The 20,735-nt window shown below is 43.2% G+C and overlaps 3 protein-coding genes across 5 annotated transcripts; 1 reads left to right on the top strand and 2 right to left on the bottom strand.

Annotated features, from left to right (window-relative positions):
* Nucleotides 1-2,559: 2,559 nt before the first annotated feature.
* Nucleotides 2,560-5,029, bottom strand: LOC148904144 (tubulin alpha-1A chain-like). Its single transcript, XM_089014746.1, has 4 exons — nucleotides 4,888-5,029; nucleotides 3,998-4,220; nucleotides 3,774-3,922; nucleotides 2,560-3,645 (listed from the first exon to the last, which is right to left on the bottom strand). Exons 1-4 carry the CDS (start codon nucleotides 4,888-4,890, stop codon nucleotides 2,665-2,667), a joined length of 1,356 nt encoding a protein of 451 aa, XP_088870872.1. The 5' UTR covers nucleotides 4,891-5,029; the 3' UTR covers nucleotides 2,560-2,664.
* Nucleotides 5,030-8,437: 3,408 nt separating this feature from the next.
* On the top strand, nucleotides 8,438-11,402 carry LOC148904143 (tubulin alpha-1B chain). The gene is made up of 4 exons (XM_089014733.1): nucleotides 8,438-8,587; nucleotides 9,712-9,934; nucleotides 10,010-10,158; nucleotides 10,281-11,402. The coding sequence occupies exons 1-4, from the start codon at nucleotides 8,585-8,587 to the stop codon at nucleotides 11,259-11,261; spliced, it is 1,356 nt and encodes a 451-aa protein (XP_088870859.1). The 5' UTR covers nucleotides 8,438-8,584; the 3' UTR covers nucleotides 11,262-11,402.
* Nucleotides 11,403-11,523: 121 nt separating this feature from the next.
* Nucleotides 11,524-17,612, bottom strand: pmelb (premelanosome protein b). Of its 3 annotated transcripts, none has more exons than XM_089014717.1 (12): nucleotides 17,470-17,612; nucleotides 16,040-16,135; nucleotides 15,780-15,926; nucleotides 15,515-15,643; nucleotides 15,189-15,350; nucleotides 14,026-14,358; nucleotides 13,711-13,926; nucleotides 13,289-13,399; nucleotides 13,105-13,207; nucleotides 12,630-12,835; nucleotides 12,464-12,554; nucleotides 11,524-11,953 (listed from the first exon to the last, which is right to left on the bottom strand). In XM_089014717.1, exons 1-12 carry the CDS (start codon nucleotides 17,528-17,530, stop codon nucleotides 11,791-11,793), a joined length of 1,818 nt encoding a protein of 605 aa, XP_088870843.1. In that variant the 5' UTR covers nucleotides 17,531-17,612; the 3' UTR covers nucleotides 11,524-11,790. The 3 variants fall into 3 exon arrangements, with proteins under 3 accessions (XP_088870843.1, XP_088870849.1, XP_088870834.1); XM_089014708.1 differs by having other exon boundaries at nucleotides 11,552-11,953; nucleotides 13,289-13,426; XM_089014723.1 differs by lacking the exons at nucleotides 15,189-15,350; nucleotides 15,515-15,643; nucleotides 15,780-15,926; nucleotides 16,040-16,135; nucleotides 17,470-17,612 and adding an exon at nucleotides 14,804-15,173 and having other exon boundaries at nucleotides 13,289-13,426.
* Between the last annotated feature and the right edge of the window lie 3,123 nt (nucleotides 17,613-20,735).

The following is a 20,735-nucleotide window of genomic DNA, read 5'->3' as shown; positions in this document are numbered from 1 at the left end:
TCACATGTGGCTGTGATTGTTTGCTGTCAATTGATGGAGCGTACGCTATTTCTTGAAATACACGTGACTCGATTTTATTTCTTGGACCGCGTCTGTTTCCGACCCCATCAAAACACAATTTATTGGAAAAGTAGAGATATCCAAGCCGCACAGTCAGTTTCCACCCACTAGCTGTCTGAATATGATCCTGATTTGGGGCCTCAGATCAAAGGTGTCAAACTAAAGACCCGAGGTTAAAGGACAACCGACACCTCCGGTCAACTTGTGTCCATAATTTGTAAAATCGCTTCAAATGACTTCTACTGAGCGTATTTGACAAAGATTCCACCACATATAGCTATATTTCACCTTTTAAGACTCGCGCTGAATATTCAGGAAGTCTTGTTTTTGACTGGGTGACGATTTCTGACGTCATTTCACATTTGGAACGCCCCCTGACTGAGAAAGTGGCACACAATGCATTTTGCGGCACTTTGTTTGCTCTGAAAACTTCGTGTTGATGGTGAAATTAGAAGGGAAACACATACTTCTTCTGCATTTTCTGGGAGGCTACACATCAGTCCTGATGCCTCAAAATAAGACCACTGCATTTTATATGGTCCACGAAACCAAATCAAGCCTGTCAATTCGCCATAATCTGTTTTTTAAATTGTCAAATGTAATAAGTAACAATCTTAGAACTACAAGCATTTTCTTGTTACATTTCTATAGGAGGTCGAGCAATAATTGAACAAACTAATCACAAAATTCTGTCAAGTGGTTTTTATAAAACCACATTTGACAAATATTATTGCTTCTTCCTAATTCGCAAAACAGATTTATCATTTGTCATTTAAACATTGAAATGTGTTTTTTTCTTCTCATATTACCCCCACAGTCTCCAATTTGCTCCAACAGGACCCTTTTTTTGGTACCCACAGTCTCTTTATCTTGGCTGGGAGGGCAAATAGAGGCAACAAATGATGGTTCTCCATGATTGTCTTGTTCCCTCTGATGTGTTGAGATTGCCATGACATTTCTCCAGTAGCTACTGCAAGCCTACCAGAACCCATGCAGTAGCACTGGTGGCCTCTGTGCCGCCCAGTGTGGAGGAATGTGGTAGGAAGGGGTTCTCAATATAAGGGGGACATTCTTGTCATTCACACAGTAAAGACATTGTCCTCCTGAGTGACAACAAGGAGACAAAAGCTTCTTATTTAGCATGTGCGCAAATAGAGGTGTCTGATGTCACCAGGCAGGTCATTGTTCAAAAGTGAAATATACGTCACAGTGAATTTTTGAAGGATGGATGGTAAACGATTGAACAGCTCACAAATGAACATTGACAAAATTTCTGATTGAAAGTCAAAACGTGTTTCTGTGGGCAGAAAAGTTGCAGATACTTACGTTTTAAATGAATGTTTAAAGTAGCTCAAATGTATTGTTGTTGTTGTTGTTTTTGGGGCGGGGGCTTAAATACAAGTTATATATGACAAATGAGTCAATATTTTGAAATTCATCTTCTGTGCGTATTTTCCAGGTGTTTATTTTAATTTTGGGGTTCTGAGTTTACACACGAGACAACGTGTTGGGAAGCACTGACTAATATGAAAAGAGAAAGGTTGAATACGAATTTATTTCAGGAAAATAATGTGAAGGTGAGCGAATTGGAAATGTTTGTGGCTCTGCTGTCCTCTAGTGTTGATTGTCAGATCACTATTGTGAACGGGCAACCTCGGTTTAACTCTTGATTTTATTGTTCATCGGGAAATTTGTAGGAGAGGCTTGTGAAGGGACGTCAACAATGACTTCTTGTTCAATATTTCCATTTGCGATTGTATTAAAATATGCAGCATCGCAGCGGGAGACATTTTTTTTGCTTTGTTATGAAAGATGGTGGACGTCTGGTTAGCATACGTACCTTCACGGTGCAGTGCGATTCCGGCTGCGGCCTTCTTATGTGGAGTTTTCGTGACTGCGTGGGTTTTCTCCGGGGACTCTCTTTTCCTCGCACATTCCAAAAAGCTTGCCAAGTTAATAAATCACAACTGAAATTGTCCTTCGGTGTGACAAGTACGAGTGGTGCTTCGTCGTCGACGTGTGCCGGCGACTAATCAAAGGGTGCGGCTATCTATTAGCCGAGGACAACTGATTGACGTTTCACTGCTCGCCGCTACTGTCATCGTGCATATTTATTTGTGTTTCTTCATCTATTTCTTTAAATTAGTGGGTTGGCCTATTGGTTACCATGCCTGTCAAATACTTCAATTTTTTATCAATTGACTCGTACATCTTACACGTCACGGCAATGTGAAACAAATATATATTTGAAATTAGTTTTATCTTTCAACAAACTAGCACTTGAACGGGGAGACAGAACACCGAGCAGTACGTGCATCAGAAAAATTCATCAAATTTCGTTCTTTTAGCTTGGCCCAACAGTAGGGGGAGTACTGGACTTAAAATTTAGCAAGGGAGGCTACACTACATGATGAGATTGTCACGAGAAGCCGATGTGGCATGAATGGCTCCTGGTAGCAGTGTATATAAACGTTTAAGAATCACACGTTAAAAAAACACTTTACATGCCATGTTTTAATCCAAGCTGATGAACATGTTATACTTTGAACTGACCAACATATTGGAATGCTTTCAGAAATTTCCCGAAAAACAATTGAGTGCCTGTTAATATTCTTCTCCTTCCTCCTCTCCTTCACCCTCAACGGAGTCGACGCCAACCTCCTCGTAATCCTTCTCCAGTGCCGCCATGTCTTCTCTGGCCTCGGAGAACTCTCCCTCTTCCATGCCCTCGCCGACGTACCAGTGCACAAAGGCGCGCTTGGCGTACATCAGGTCAAACTTGTGGTCGAGACGGGCCCAGGCCTCTGCGATGGCGGTGGTGTTGCTCAGCATGCACACGGCCCTCTGGACCTTGGCCAGGTCACCACCAGGAACCACGGTGGGAGGCTGGTAGTTAATACCCACCTTGAAACCAGTGGGGCACCAGTCCACAAACTGGATGCTGCGTTTTGTTTTGATGGCGGCGATGGCGGCGTTGACATCTTTGGGCACCACGTCACCACGGTACAAGAGGCAGCAGGCCATGTACTTGCCGTGACGAGGGTCACATTTGACCATCTGATTGGCGGGCTCGAAGCAGGCGTTGGTGATTTCTGCCACGGAGAGCTGCTCGTGGTACGCCTTCTCAGCAGAGATGACGGGAGCATAGGTGGCCAGGGGGAAGTGGATACGGGGGTAGGGCACCAAATTGGTCTGGAACTCCGTCAGATCAACATTTAGAGCACCATCGAAGCGAAGAGAGGCGGTAATGGAGGACACTATCTGGCCGATCAACCTGTTGAGGTTGGTGTACGACGGACGCTCGATGTCCAGGTTCCTGCGGCAGATGTCGTAGATGGCTTCGTTGTCAACCATGAATGCGCAATCGGAGTGCTCAAGGGTGGTGTGAGTGGTCAAGATGGAGTTGTAGGGTTCCACCACAGCGGTGGACACCTGGGGAGCCGGGTAGATCGAGAACTCCAATTTGGACTTCTTGCCATAGTCTACGGACAGACGCTCCATCAACAAGGAGGTGAAACCTGAACCCGTGCCACCTCCGAAGCTGTGGAATACCAAGAAGCCCTGAAGACCAGTGCACTGGTCGGCCTAAAGATACAAAGACAAAGGACATGACATTGGGAAAAAAGACAAATGTACTCTGGCTTCCTCCCTCAGTCTCAAACAATGCATGTAAGCAACATTGAATCATGTTGAGTGTTTAGAAAGTTTCGCACCAATTTGCGGATCCTGTCCAGTACTATGTCAATAATCTCCTTGCCGATGGTGTAATGCCCGCGGGCGTAGTTGTTGGCGGCATCCTCCTTGCCGGTGATCAGTTGCTCAGGGTGGAAAAGTTGCCGGTAGGTTCCAGACCGCACCTCATCTGAAGAGATTCAATAAAAATGTGTTTCAGATGAGATGAAGAGGAGAAAACAAGTAATTTATCTGAGCGATTTACCAATGACAGTGGGCTCCAGGTCAACAAAGACAGCTCTGGGGACGTGTTTTCCGGCTCCAGTTTCACTGAAGAAGGTGTTGAATGAATCATCTCCACCCCCAATTGTCTTGTCGCTGGGCATCTGTCCGTCCGGCTGGATGCCGTGCTCCAAGCAGTACAGCTCCCAGCATGCATTGCCGATCTGGACGCCAGCTTGACCGACATGGATGGAGATACACTCACGCTGTGTAATGGGGAATATAAGAAAAAAAATTAAGAAGGTATGTAAAGTTGCTTACATTCATGTAATTTTGCCATGAATGCTTTTTTTTATGAACCAAAACATAATTTTTCAGAAGAAGTTTACAATGTAGCAATGTAGTTGTAAACACGACGTTGCATTTGAACAACAGCTGACTGTTGATCAATGTCAAATTACGAGGATGCATTTTGACGGCCCTGGACACGCCTCATCACAAACCACCACCACCACCGCCTCCACCCATGCATCCATCCTCCTCCTCCACCTTCTTCGCCTCCTCTCCCGGGATTGGGTGACTCTGGGCGTCGGTTATGTCCTGCCAAACGCTGTGCTCATCCGAATGAGCAACTCTTTCATTAGAGCTTGGACAACGTTTGGATTTTCAAGGATTTTTGAAGAAAATTGCGGTTCGTCAAAAGTCAAAGGTGCCGCGTGAGCAATTTTGTGCGTTATGTCCACCCAGTTGGCATTTTATGGCAAAACGTTACACGTTATGAAGACAATTTATGAGGAATTGCTCAGCAAACGTAAAAGTTCGTTTAAAAAAAATCCACATTTATTTCGACTCCATCTCTTATTCGAGAGCGAAAGGACACAAACACGCCAATTACAGTCAGCAACTCGTGGAAGTTTTTAAAACCACTCTTACCATTTTGCTTGTCTTGAACAGCCAATCGAGGAGGTTAATAGAAATCCGTTGAGGAATGTCTTACAATGCGACTGTAACGCGGTCGATGTAAGACGTTATGGCGATCGCCGGGACGCTCAACAGTATTTATAATCGCGCCGCCTCCTGCTCTGTCTCCATTGGCTGAAAGCAGGCGCGGAGACTTCAAATGCTCTCCTGTTATTGGGCACTTAGCTGTCAGTCAATTTGACGCAGTTCATTCGCGGCCTTCTATTGGTTGATCCCAAGCACGGTCCTCCCTGACCCCACCCGGCATTGTGCCGCAAGCACGGCTCACTGACAGGAAAATGCTGCGTAATTTCTGCGTGATGCTGACAGACAAGCAGGCAGGCGCCAGACAACCCAAAATGATGAATGAATTCATGTCAGGCAAACCAATTTTAAAATGTTTTGGCATTTATTCCTTACATTAAGAACCCTTGACAAGTAACGCCACGTGTAAGGATCCAAGGGAGCTCCTTGGACATTGTTTTTAATTGGCCAAATACTCTTCTCGATGAAACTGAGGCCTATCCATTTGTTTTTTAATCAAGACTAGTACTAGTACTACGGGTTTGGCATGCTTGTCACGAATCAAACCCGCATCTGGTTGAAAGGGAGCAGAAAGTACTACGAGGTACTCCTAGCAAGGATATGGAATACATGCTGTTTAGATAGCACCAATTCCCTAAGTAATACTACAAGATCCAACTAGTAGGCTCCTTATCAAGGATTATGAATAGATGCACAAACGGCTTTTCCTCAAGTCGTTTAAGCATTCATTCGATATCCTCGATCTCCATGCAGCAAAAGTCCGTCAACTAGTACTGTATGCGCGTAATTGTCCACAAGACGAATCACCACACACGTAGAATGACAAGGGTGTGGAATTAGAACCTACTTGGAACTATTTTTTCCCTACTACAGTATTAGCATCACTCTCGGTCTTTATGCAGTAAATGAAATCTAGCTAGTAAACTACTTTGCCACGCTTGTAAAACGATGAGGTCCAACTATTCAGCACGTGTCACGTATGAGTAGATCAAGGATAGGTTTTTATATGAATTGATAGCATATATGTCTCGATATACAGTATTCGATAAACGGGCAGGTAACATTACGTGTTTTCTGACCCTCATGGGTAATGCATGTACAGTCATTGACCCACTTAGGCAATATCCGTTTGACTGTACAATCGACCCATCCACTCATAAAAGTCGTCCTACATTATCGGCTACTGAAATTGGTGCCATTCAGCAAATAGTTGAAGAGTTTTCGCTTAATACTCTCGGAGTTGCAAGAGATAGCCAAGTTTACAAGGTGCCATTGTAGGTGGTCCTTGTTTACCAAGTAAACAACACATCCTTTTTTAGTTCCCAGACTGATTTTGCATCCAAGCTGACAAATGAGGTCATCCTGTCCAGTCGTGCACAAGCACAGATGGCCCAACCCCCATTCCTCCTCCCAAGATTTAACGGTTGCTAGGGAATGAATAGCACCGTTGCCTAGAAACAGACCCAGTATCCGCATAAGACCGCCTTTATCTGCTTGTCACGTGACCCGGCTTAAATAGCAGCAACCCGGCAGCTGCTGCCTTGTGAGGCTCAGACCGATTCCTGGCAACTCCACACTGAGGTTGTCTTCATGAAACGGGTTGCACTTATTCAGCTTTTTACAGCAATATGCTGAGTTTATACAACAAGATTTGTAAAAAAAAATACAGGTAACATCCGAGTTACGACCGGGTTCCGCTACGACAAAACGGTCGTAAGTCAAACGGTCATAAATCAAAATACATATAACATATAACAAAACATATATACATATAACATTATAAATCGTATAACTTTTCGTGTCATTTTTATCATTTTATATTTCGTATCATCGATTTTTATTACTGCGTCATTCTGCTGATCCAAATACGCACGGCTTCCCACGCATACGCGCTGTTGAAAAATCGTCCTCCCTGCTAACTGAGAAGCCAGAATAGGTCGCCCAACACACACGCTCGGACTTCGGCGGACGCCGAAGGAAAAAGAGGCGGTTTTGAACAGTGGCAGTGAAAAGGACTCTCGGCAGGACCATTCGGTGACAGGTCATTGTTTTTATTCAACCTGTCAAGTTTGTCTTGGCTTGTCATTGTTTTGTTTGCTACTTTGGACCTTTTTGTTCTGATGACTTTGTTGTTTGAGATTTTGTTCCTGCTGATTTGACTACAATTTGTCTAATACACCTTGCTCCTCCCTCCTGCCTGGGGAATGGCGTCGTGTTCTCTTCGCACCATGCAGCCCAGTCACTTTGGTGCCAGGAGAGGACCGCTCCCACCCATCTTTTCAGAATTCTACTCTCGGACTGCAGCTGCTTCAACTCGCCCTTACCACAGCTGCTGACATAGAAGAGAAAGAGGAGGAGAGAGGTTCTTGAGGCTTCACTTCCTGTCTGTCTGCACATCCATTTGTCTCTGCAGCCATCTTTAGTCATCTCTCCATATCCGTCTTAGTACTTACCGTTCCTTCCATAAGCACTTTGGGTGTTCCGTTAAGCAAACTGTGCTGACGAAAGAACTGCTCAGTGAAATTAAACACTGCCACATCTCATTGCTTTTCACATCACAACAATCCACAACAGTCATTTCGGTTCGAAGAGAGGTTAGAAAGTGAGGAAACGCCCCAAAACCACAGAGTGAGTGAGTGAAGTGACGTGGAGGTCATGTGATCGGCCCACAGCATGACATCACTGCAGAAAATGAGGACACAAAAGAGGATGAAGAAGTGGGTGGGAGCCATGATGGCGAGTCTGTGGAACCGTGGTAGCCATGCACAAATTAGGCATACAGTGCACCAGACACAGTTTTGAAAGGCGCTTAGAAATTAAATGTGTTATTACATGAAAAAAAAAAACAGTTCCATCGAAAGGTCCTCAGTTTGCTTCCGCAATGCTATTAAAACCATTTCCCATGCAGTTTTATTATTAACATTGGAAGCAATAATAATTATTATTACAAATACAATAATATGTAAAGGAATGAATTATGAGTACACATGACACGTAATGTGATAACATCTGAAAATAAAAGAACAGATGGGTGGATGGATGGATGACCGATGGATAAATAGATAGATAGATGGGTAGAAAGCTAGATATGTAGCTAGATACATAGTACCAGGCTAAAACTGTGACTGTTGCAAAAATCCAAACTGGAAATGGCCAGCAAAACAACACAAAGCACTGATTACATCCATGTGCGTCTCGGTGCTCTCCATTGATTGCTAAATGCCACGCCTTAAGAACTGCAAGCATGTCTCGGGTTTGTCCATATCCCTTGCAAGATGACAGGCGGCCATCACCATTGCATAGAAATACCAAAAAAAATCATGAAAACTGTTTGCAATTTAACCGTCAGACAGAAATAGCAGATTTTGAGCACGGAGGGTAAATGTAATACTCACACCGGGTAAAATTGTAACCAACAAGGGGCAGTAGAGGGGTCTTTTCCCTCTGCTCCAATGCCGCCGTGCATGTATAAATGTGCAAGCACCGCCCTCCCATTCAGCAGTTGTTGCATCGACCCCGTTGGGTACAACACGCAACGCAAACGTCTTCAAAATTACAAAAAAAAAAGAACCAACAAAAATATTTTTCTTCGTCCTCTCACCTTCTTTGAGTCTTAAACGTAAACATGGTAAGTTCATCGACCGCCTTTTGCACAATGGTGTTTTTTCATTTTATTTTGAAAGAGGTTCTCTGGAAGGATGATGAAAAGAAGATTGTTGTGTCGGCCGGCCGCTATTAGCATTGTTATGTAACATGATCTATTTTAAACATGTAAACCAATTGTTTTGTTAATACTTGATGTGTTTTAAGGAAGTCATTCAGGACAACCAATTTGAATTGCCTTACATCGACTCGCAGGTTGAGATGCCCTCCGTATTGCGTGTATGTGCGCGCGTGCACGTGCGTGTAGGTGTGTGTGTGTAGATACGAACAATGACTGGTGGTACTGAGGCGAGAGAAACTCAAAGCGACACAAAACATCCCAATATTTAGTGTAGTATAATATAGAATATATTATAACATATTATTTACGATCACCAATTTGGGACGACGAACCAAACAAAAATATTTCCATATAAATGTGGCACCTTGCAAACGTCGTCGGATGACAGGGAGGGGCTCGACTGCATGTGTGGAAGAAGCATAAATGCTTTTCTCTTGCAGTTCATATTTAATTTATCAATTCGTTTTTAATAATTCATCACTGTTTCATAATATATTCATCATGTATTTTAAGTGCGGTCGAAAATTATGCGTTGTTAGAATTAACTGGGAAAAAAATCCCCCCTAATTTATGTGGATTTCCATTACGTCGAGTTTAACCGAGTATCGAATTTGTCATCTTTTTTTTCACCAGCACAACGCCGTGATTGTGCATCCTCAGTGGAGGAGAGCAAGTGGAATATTCCAGACTTTGTGTGCACGCGCATGCGCGTCTCATTTGCATTTCCTTGTCGAAAGAGGAAAGTGATGCAGGAAACACAAGAGAAGAGGAGTCAAAAAAGAAAGAAAACAGCCCATAACAAAAGGGCGTTTTATTCTTCTCTGGGTGGGGTGTGCGAGGGATATGTGTGGGGCGCGTGGGGGAGGGGGGTTAGCCATTTGCTGTGGGTTTTAGTGCAGCATAATGGTCTTCCCTGGTGCAATTCGTACAGCAAACGCTAGGGGCGCGCTAGGCGTGTTTTAGGGATATGAATGACACTCGCGTTGCTAAGTAATCTGAATTAATTTGAATCTTTTGGTCCCGCGCAGCGCGAGTGTATCTCCATCCACGTTGGTCAGGCCGGCGTCCAGATCGGCAATGCATGCTGGGAGCTGTACTGCCTGGAACACGGCATCCAGCCGGACGGACAGATGCCCAGCGACAAGACACTGGGAGGTGGAGATGATTCATTCAACACCTTCTTCAGTGAAACTGGAGCTGGAAAACACGTCCCCAGAGCTGTCTTTGTTGACCTGGAGCCCACTGTCATTGGTAAATCGCTCAGATAAATTACTTGTTTTCTCCTCTTCATCTCATCTGAAACACATTTTTATTGAATCTCTTCAGATGAGGTGCGGACTGGAACCTACCGGCAACTTTTCCACCCTGAGCAACTGATCACCGGCAAGGAGGATGCCGCCAACAACTACGCCCGCGGGCATTACACCATCGGCAAGGAGATTATTGACCTGGTGCTGGACAGGATCCGCAAACTGGTGTGAAACTATCTAAACATGATTCAATGTTGCTTACATGCATTGTTTGAGACTGAGGGAGGAAGCCAGGGTACATTTGTCTTTTTTCCCAATGCACATGTCCTTTGTCATTGTATCTTTAGGCCGACCAGTGCACTGGTCTCCAGGGCTTCTTGGTATTCCACAGCTTCGGAGGTGGCACGGGTTCAGGTTTCACCTCCTTGTTGATGGAGCGTCTGTCCGTAGACTATGGCAAGAAGTCCAAATTGGAGTTCTCGATCTACCCGGCTCCCCAGGTGTCCACCGCTGTGGTGGAACCCTACAACTCCATCTTGACCACTCACACCACCCTTGAGCACTCCGATTGCGCATTCATGGTTGACAACGAAGCCATCTACGACATCTGCCGCAGGAACCTCGACATCGAACGTCCGACGTACACCAACCTCAACAGGTTGATTAGTCAGATAGTGTCCTCCATCACCGCCTCTCTTCGCTTCGATGGTGCTCTAAATGTTGATCTGACGGAGTTCCAGACCAATTTGGTGCCCTACCCCCGTATCCACTTCCCCCTGGCCACCTATGCTCCCGTCATCTCCGCTGAGAAGGCGTACCACGAGCAGCTCTCCGTGGCAGAAATCACCAACGCCTGCTTCGAGCCCGCCAATCAGATGGTCAAATGTGACCCTCGTCACGGCAAGTACATGGCCTGCTGCTTGCTCTTCCGTGGTGACGTGGTGCCCAAAGATGTCAACGCCGCCATCGCCACCATCAAAACAAAGCGCACCATCCAGTTTGTGGACTGGTGCCCCACTGGTTTCAAGGTGGGTATTAACTACCAGCCTCCCACCGTGGTTCCTGGTGGTGACCTGGCCAAGGTCCAGAGGGCCGTGTGCATGCTGAGCAACACCACCGCCATCGCAGAGGCCTGGGCCCGTCTCGACCACAAGTTTGACCTGATGTACGCCAAGCGCGCCTTTGTGCACTGGTACGTCGGCGAGGGCATGGAAGAGGGAGAGTTCTCCGAGGCCAGAGAAGACATGGCGGCACTGGAGAAGGATTACGAGGAGGTTGGCGTCGACTCCATTGAGGGTGAAGGAGAAGAGGAAGGAGAAGAATATTAACAGGCACAAGAAAATAGGGAATTGGATCGTTATGTGTTCTTGAAGGCATTCCAGACAAGTGTCAGTCAGTTTCCAGATTGGGTGTTTAAAATTCTTCAAAATGTTCATTCTGCCTCCAAATAAAATCCTGTGACGAGTGAATTTGTCCCGTGTTTCCATTAAGGTCTCATTTTAGACTTGATTGATTCAATTTGATGAAATGTCGAAAAGTAGAACGCGCTGATAATTTACTTTGATTGCTGACAAAGCCAAGCTACAGCATCAGTTTAGCCAGTCGTTGAGATTGAACGGAAAGAGGAGAAAAAATGCTCCGAGCAAATTTAATGGAAAAACACAAACTCAGTGGTGAGTCAATGCTTTGATTTGATTGGCAAGATTTCTTTATCAAGGAATAATCCAGTGACAAGTTTTGATTCACAAGAAGCTGGTACATTTGTTGATGTAAAAAAAGTACATTAAAAAAGTACAAAATGGGAGTTGTGAGAAGCTGCAACGTCGTCGTGATGCTGGTGGAGGGAGGCCCCATAATTCACACTAGTCCATCTTGCAGCAGGGGACGCTGATCGACCACTGCTCGCCTGTTCAGCAACTTCCACAGCATTGTTGTTGTGGAAGCACCGTGACACAAGTCAGCCTGAGTATCCTCACCTCCCCTGATGTCTTGCTTCGGATGGGGATAGCACTTCCGGCGCCTGCATGTTAGGACAACCACATATCGTAAGTACTGTCAAAAAAACTCATAACCACTAAATTTAACCAATATTTGATGCCCCCATGCATAAATCTGAGCACATTTCGAATGGCCTACAATGCAAATTAATTACTAACAGCTCTTAATACAGTACTTTACTTTATTTTCTAAGTGAAAGGAGTCGAAAGTAGAGATGTTTGCGTTTATCGGTAACTCTCCAATTGGGAGTAAAGGGCACACCCTGGTGTCGGGATGAGGTATTTCATGTTTAATTAAGTACAGACCGTGCGAAATTTATTGTGTGGAAAAACGAGATTTCGGTAGAAATGTAGGGAAAATAAACAGTCAAATTATTTATTCGGATGAATTAAAAAGTAGTAATGCAACTTTTTTTAATTATATAAGCAAAAAAGGCAAAACTTTGGTGTACCCGAGCTAGCCAGCGAGATAGCTATCTAGCTAGGAAACTAGCTAGCTCAAGAGATAAAGATGAGATGACAAAACTATTTACTTGTAAGAAAAAGCCACCACTCCCAGAGACAAAGCAAAGAGCGTGAGGCCCAGCACAGCGGCGATGATGCTGGAAGAGGACACCCCCGAGCCTGAAACAAGGACAGGGGTGGTCAGTGACCACGTTGAAGGAAAGAACGAGTGAAATGGAGCCTAATTTCACTCACCCATGTCAACATTGACTTTGGCGCTGGTGACGGCTAAGCTGACATCATTGGCCATAGACACGTTGATGCAGTAGACGCCAGAGACGTTGAAGAAATGATGCAAGACTAACTGGCACTCTTTGGAGGGCTCCGCCATGTTGCATGTGGTGTGAATGGGCTTCAAGCACTCTGCATCTAGAATCATGCTGCACACCTGTTTGGGGAAGCTGAGTGAGAGAGACATCCTCAGTCATCAATTCAAATTCAAAGATTAAATGTATCCGGGACGTTATGTTAAGTGGACATCAACTTGTGCATCCATTGCTATTAGGATCAAGGGAAAAGCCTTGCTGTGTTTACATATTACGATCATCACACTGTGGTGCGAGCGTTTAGCGCATGTGTGTCTAGTCCTGAGGCTCAAAAGACAACCGATGTTCGGAAAGTGGTTGATTAGGTTCTACCGTAAAGTATTTAGAGATCTGGGTGCCTTCACCTCCCTTGGCAGGTTACAGTGAGATCAATAGCCTTGTTGTTCATTCCTGGTGATGCTATGATGCTGTTGTCCATTTTGACAACTTTGACTTCCTTGACAGCCTCTGAAAAGCAGAGAGATCATTGACTAATGACACCGAAGCTCACTTCAGAGAAATGTGAGTCGGTTTAGACAAGGAACCCACCAACGACTTGGATTTCAGCGCAAAAGGAGCCATATCGATACGTTACGCAGTCTTCCTCGGTGGCTTTGTCCTTAGTTTCCCTTTTGGCAACCTGGACAACTGCGGCATGCTCTGTCATTAACGATGCTCGCTTTAAACCTGCATTAAAAATCGAGTCAACAGGGAGTCATTTGTGTCCTCATCACCTTTGTGACCTACACAACGTTGTTTTTAACCTCTTTTACGGAACACCACCAAACACAAATATTAGCAATTCTCTTACACCTTGAACTGGAATGAAATCTGGGCCTGTTTAATTCAACACCACTTGAATGTCACAAATCAAAACACTCTTTTTGAGGTTGCCAGTAAATCATGAATAGAATCATCATCACCTTTGTGCTACTAAGGGGTACCTACAGGATGTCGGCAGCCCTCTTTACCTTCCTCCACTGTATCGCTGCTTTCCTCCTCACTCAAAACGTTGGAGACAGGGTCGGCGTGTGCCTCATAGTTGGTGTTGGCTGCTGGCGCGCCTTCCTGGGTGGGCTTTTCGCTGGAGGTCTCATCTTCACTATTGTCTTCTTCTGTGTCCGAATGAATATCGTTGGTCCTCAAACCCATAGCTTTGCCCGAATCCTGAGGGGGGACTGCCGGTCCTACCGCAGGTGGTAGGTACCACATGTTTGATAAAAATGAGCTGCATCCACACGATGAGGATCATTATGTCACGTTATCATGAACACAAGATGGTATACCCAAGGTTTCTTGCTCAACGGGCAGAGCGGGGGACTTGGTGGCGGTATCCGCAGGAGGCTTGCAATCCTTGTCCGGAATGACCGCCTGGACCACCACACGAGGCTTGAATGAGCCGGAGCTCACGTAGCTGTGGGTGACGGTCAGCTCTCTGGAAATGAGTGCCCCGCTGTCATCGCCGAAGTCCCAGTTAAAGGTGATGTCGGCGTCGCTCAGGAACTGGCTGGGGTCATGCAGGCTGACGCTAAAGGCAATGGCCCTGTTCAAGACGAAGCTCATGTCACCAGCCAGGATATCATCCACTTGGTCCAGGGAGACAGCGAATGGGATTTGATCTGCATTTTAAAAAAAATGTCCATAACTATATTGATCCCCTTGGATGGAGATGATCTTGAAACGGACCCAGATGCAAACACAATTAGACACAAACACATCCAGAAGGCATGCGAGCAAAGTGCAGCAGTGATGACGGATGGGAAGGAGATAGACGAACGAGATTTCAAACATAGGTGCTCAAAAAACACGGGGAGCCTTTTTTTGATCCACCAGGGAATGATACTTGCTAAATTAATTGGGTGTTACATTGTCACGGTTTGCAAGGTGGTGATGGTGGTGGATCCCAAAAAACAGTTAGCGGGGAGCAGCAGGTTGTATTTTGACAAATTGTATTTAAATAAAGTCAGCAGGAACAAAATCTAAAGCATCCAAGTCATCCGAACAGAAAAGTACAAAGTATCAAAGAAAACAATGAGTAAAAAAATCTGCCAAGATGAAACAAACCTGACAGGGTGCAGCAAACGCATGCACAGCATACAATGCAATGACCCGACGCGGAATGGTCGTGCCGAGAGTCCTTTTTACTGCCACTGATTGGAACGACCAACAGCTGTGCGGCTGCAGGCAGGGCCCACAGCGCCACCCGTTGGTTGCCAACCAGCTCGTGACATACATGAATCATTAAGTTACATTTTACTTTGATTTCTTTCAGAAAATCAATGATAAAGAATAATGTCATCAATGTATGACGCTTTTAATTTTTTTTTTTCCCCATGACTATATATCGAATAATGGTGTATCAGAATTTGATGCGATCAGGATACAGAAGTGACAATTCCTTCACTGTTCCATGCAGGGTCCATCTTCAAAATCCATCTGAATTTCCTACCGGTAATGGAAAACTGAGTGGAGGCGTAACCAAGAGGTATGAACTTCTCCTTGCTCCGGTAATGGTAGATGACGATGTCCATGGTGAAGGAACCCAGTGCAATGTCGGCTGTGTCGATGGTCAGGGTGGACGAGGGACCGTCCGCCACTTGCCAGTACTGACCTGCCCGGGGAACATCATAGCTTTTAGTTTTCAAGAACGTGTGATAGCCTTTGTTCAACGTGTCCGAGCGAACATCTCTGACAAAATGTGATGAAGTTTCCTTTCCAAAACATCAGCGATACCCTACATGAGGTGCTAAATGTGAAGAAGAGGGCTTCAGTTACCCCACGTTTTCCAGACAAACACATAGTTGGCCTTGTTGTCCTTTTTGATTGCTGTCCCGTCAGGGAAAACCGCTTCCCAGTCTGTCTTCTGACTTTGGAAAACAGGCTCAGATGCCAGGTATTTGGTTCCTGGATGAGAATGAGACATACATCATGAATTATCCCTGTGATGTTGATAGTCTTTTTTTGTGTTTTGTTGTTCTTTTTTATGTTGTTGTACCTCAGAGCGTATTAAATATTGCGTGTATGAATGCATGTGTGTTACCATTAACAATGCAATCCTGTGCCCACACCACATTTCCATCAGTTTGAACTTTTTGATTGTGGGGGAATTCCAAGTCGATGGTGAAGGTCACTTTAGCTCCGGTCAGAGTTGGCGAGTCGTTGGCGACATTGAATGTTACTTTTCCACCTGTTCAGAGAGCACACAGAAAATATGAAGCCCTGAAGTGTCTGAACAACAAATATTTCTAAAGTAGCCAAAAACAAATATTTGAATAATGACTAACATGTTGAGATGCAAACCTTTCCAGGAGTCTGTGTAGCGGGGATCCCCATCTTTCCAGATTGGGTAAAGTTTAGTGTTCCAGGATGGATAGCGAGTGAAACCATTTCTGGACTCTAAAATGAATAATATTAAAAAAGAGGGAAATTATTTAGTTCAGGAATTGCTTTTTTTAGGTTGGTGGTGAGTGATGTTGAAGTCTTTGATGAAACTGCTGAGTCACCTTATTAAATACAGTGAAGTCTCGTTATATCGATATGGGATATATCGATAGTCCCGGTTATATCGATACTATTTCTATGCACGCACGGGGAAAATTACATGCAAACAGGGTCGGATATATCGATAGTCCCGGTTATATCGATATTTTTTCGGACTCCCTTGAATATCGATATAACGAGACTTTACTGTAGTTGTAGTTAGATTAAAAGTCAAAGCATTATCTTGACCGTTATGTCACCCAGAATCACTGGCGTTTATTCTTTCCTGCTAAGACATGCAAATGTCTTCAACGGTGCTTGAATGTGTGCTCGTTTCCTTCAATCCTTCTCATGTGATCCTCAGGTGCGTGTGCGAATTGAATGCAGATTAAAGAGTCACACGTTTGAATTTGGACTTAAAAAAAACACATAAAAAATGAAAATCTTATTTAAAAGCGTCGTCCATGTGACTTTTGCTGCTTTCATAATTATGATAATTATGATTTACATCTACATGCACGGGTCATACAGACTGGGGAGAATTTTACACACTCTATCGACATTTAGATTACATTTGCTTCACTTTTATTCAAATATTAAGTCATTGACAGGCCACAGAAATTAAGTAACCATATACAATAAACTTTATTTTATGATCACTTCACCACTTTATTGAATAAATATAATTTTCAACTAAATAAGCCTTAAAACTACACGCAATATACCTTATTCTATGTATAATAACTATGCTATTGTATTGTAATGAAAGAAATACACTGCACTGTACAATAAAGTCATTTTATTTACATTTGTGATGGTCATTTATGGCTTGATGGAATGGCGTTGGAGGTCGGAGGGAATTGCTGTTTGTAAGGAGAGTCACATTCCATAAGGACTGTAATTAAAGAAATAAACTGTACTTTATAATAATGTTGTATTGACGTTTGTGATGGTCGTATTTTATAGTACAGTATATAATTTGCAGATGGGGTTGCAGACGACAATTAACACTCTTATTAATTTATAAACATTTCAATAAAGTCATGAATATTTGAATATTATGCTACACTACGAACGTGTGATTGTCATAAATTACATTATTTTTAAACTGAATTTTTGGATCAAATGAAGAAATTTAGAAAGAAATGGTGACAAATTATTCTCTAGCTATTGCATTTGACTTATATTTTTCACTATTAATTCAAAAAAACGGACAAAACAAACGGAAAAAAAGCACCTGTTCAACTTACTGGCCACAGCGGGCGAGGCGGCCATCAGCAGCAACAGCGGCAGCCAAGCAGACGTCTTCATCGTCTTTGTCCTCCTCAAAGATCCCTAAAAAAAGTGAGCAGGCGGCAATGGGAAACAGGCTTTATAAATTCACACGTTTGAGCCGCTGTCAGCAGACACAGGAGGCCCTGCACGCACACACACACGCGCACACACACACACACACACACACACACACACACACACACACACACACACACACACACACACACACACACACACACACACACACACACACACACACACACACACACACACACACACTGTAAAAAGAGGGAAGGAGGGGTTCATCTGGACTGATACAGATTATGTAAAGTATAAAAGCCCGTCTGCAACGAACACACAATCTTCAGAACACAATAGAAATCCGCACATGCTTGTCGATCACATGTGCAAAATGTTCATGTGGTCACCACGCATGAACTCGGTGACTTCTCCAGCCTGTGAAATCTCGTAAATTGGAACATGGCAAGAGGCAAATTATCGTCACATTTCATTTTGACTGCGAAAAGGTAAAAGAAGTGGCGCTAAATGTGCGCTCACTATTTGGCAAGCCTGCTCTAATCGAATGACTGAACTCTAGAAACATTGTGAACTAACCAGATGATAACTACTGTCATATGTTAACAGAGCATATATTAAGGCTCCCCTTTTCTAATCTGTTCCTTAATACATAGACGTTCCTCGATTTACGAACATTCGAGTTACAAACAATGATACATATGGATATTTTTGCTTTCTCTCAAACATATGTAGTATTCTCCCCAGTTGTACATGTACATATCTTTATAGAGCATGTAGTTTATTACATTTTTATTTTTCAGTACAAACCAATCCAGGTTAATTATACAAGCCTTAATATAATTATCTAAACCTTAAACATACTTATATAAGCCTTAAGCATACTGTACATTCCATACTAAATATAATAAAAATAAAAATACAACTAAAAATAAAAATAATTCATTTGTCATATATAACTTGTATATAAGACCCCCGCCCAAAAAAACAATAATACTACTACTACTACTACTACTACTACTACTACTACTAATAATAAGCACCTTTAAAAACTCTCAAGGTCACTTAACAGTCACTGTTAGATGTTTTTCTGCGGGTGAGGAGGCGCCAGCGTTCACTCAACCCGGAAGTAACTCAAATAGATAGAAAGCTAGCTAGCTAGCTAATACGTAGCTAATAGCACTGAAGCAACTTATGACTTATAATACGTAGCTAATAGCACTGAAGCAACTTATGAACAAATTCACCTTACGAACAATCGTTCAGAATGTATCTCGTTCGTAAAATGGGGAGCGTTTGCATTAGTTACCTTATTTAGAGACAGAAGCGATAATAGAATAAATCACCCCAATATGTTGCAGTGGAAGTGTACGTGACTTAGGCTACACCCCAGCAACCTACAAGCAAAAAAAAGTTCAATTCAAACCCCAAAGCTTAGCATGATGATGTAAAAAGAAGTTTGTGCGTGTGAGAGAAAGCAAGAAAGAGGACAGTGCAAGCTGCACGACAGTAAAACAAGATTGAGCGTGACAAATTAGCCACCATGTTTCGATGTTTGCATGTATGTGTTAATAAAAGCCAACAAAAAGTGGATTTACAAGAAACCTGTAACCAAATGAGCAAATATCTTGAATTGTGGGTATTAGGAATTCTAGAACTCGTGCGCTCTTAAAATGCCCCACACAAGTGCTTCCCTAAATTTTCTCAAGTCACCAGATCCATTTTGGTGGTTCGTGATTATTATGGAGATTGCTGTGGTATGATCATGAACATCAACAGGTCACACCAAATCTTTTCAACAAATTGTAAATGTATAAAAAAAACTTTGCTGCATATATGTTAGTACAACAAAGGGTCACACATGACACAACGACAAGGTGGCGATTTGTTGGAGAGGAAAAAAAACTGGAGGAATGCAATGCTAAGGAGGATTATGGAAGCACTTGTGACTCCTTAAATTCATCCGGCTTTGTCTTTCTCAACAGGCAACTATAAAGTCACTTTGTTAGAAGCACTTTTATCTCCTTACCATGTGGAGTTGCCTTCAAATTAAATGCCAATGTCAATAAATAATGATAATAAATGTTATTTCAAGCGCCTTTCAAAGCTTTCAAGGTCACAGACAAGCATAGATACAATAATAAATAAAATACAATTATGTTTATGTACAATTACAATCTTTTCTTATTTAAATGACAACCGACACCAGTTTTGTTTCCTGACATCAGAAAAACGTTTTTATAGATTCTAAAATACCCAAAACATGATGATATTTTAGTCAAATGCAAAACACCAATAAAAATGACTTCAAGTGTCCAAAATCTGCAAAAAATTGAGCTGCGAATTGGGCATTTTCAGAAAGTCCCGCCTCCAGTTTGTGACGTCACACCAAGATGGCTTGCCTTGCTCTCGAATCAAAACAATGGCTTCAGATTCGGAGAAGATGCTTTTTTGTTACTCATCCAGTTGTGAATATGATTCAAATAGTTCTGAAGAGGAAAGCCTACATGTTTGCAATCAATTAAAGAATTTATTCTGTGTCATTTTGAGGCATCTGCAGAGAAATGTAGTGACAAACTCTTTAGTAGTACCCAAAAAATGCAGATGATGGCGCCAAAGCTCAGTTGGAAATGGGCTGATTTGTCTGCTGGGAATTTGTGTCAGTGAATATCAAATAGTTGTCTTGGTGCAACACACAACGATTCACCATCGCGTTATTTCTGTGTTTTCCTTCTAATTTGGCCATCAACACAAATTTTTCAGACCAAACAAAGTACCGCAAAATGAATTGAGGTGATGAAAGGATGCTACAATGTGTCCTTTCTCCCGTGACGTGACGACTCGTCACTAACTCAATAAACAAGACTTCCGGGATATTCAGCATGAGTCTTAAAAGGTAAAATATAGCTCTATGCGGTGGAATCTTTGTAAAATACGCTGAGTAGAAGTCATTTGAAGCGATTTTACAAATTATGGACACAACTTGTCCGGGGAGTCGGTTGTCCTATAAAATATATTTGACAGGCTGATTTTGTTGTCGTTCTTGTTGTTTGTGGGCTTGGAACGCATTTATTACATGTATATTAATTTCAGTTAGGAAGTATGAGATGAGATAGTCGTGATTTGATTTGTGTGGTTTTAAGTCCTTTCGAAACAAACGCCGTGCAGACTTTTCTGCAACGCAGCGATCCTCCGCCACACCAGG

Source organism: Hippocampus bargibanti, linkage group LG01, assembly GCF_051943395.1.
Source record: "Hippocampus bargibanti isolate YZ-2025 linkage group LG01, ASM5194339v1, whole genome shotgun sequence".
NCBI lineage: Eukaryota > Metazoa > Chordata > Actinopteri > Syngnathiformes > Syngnathidae > Hippocampus > Hippocampus bargibanti.
The sequence above is the reverse complement of the archived record's forward strand: the minus strand, read 5'-3'. Positions and strand labels throughout refer to the sequence as shown.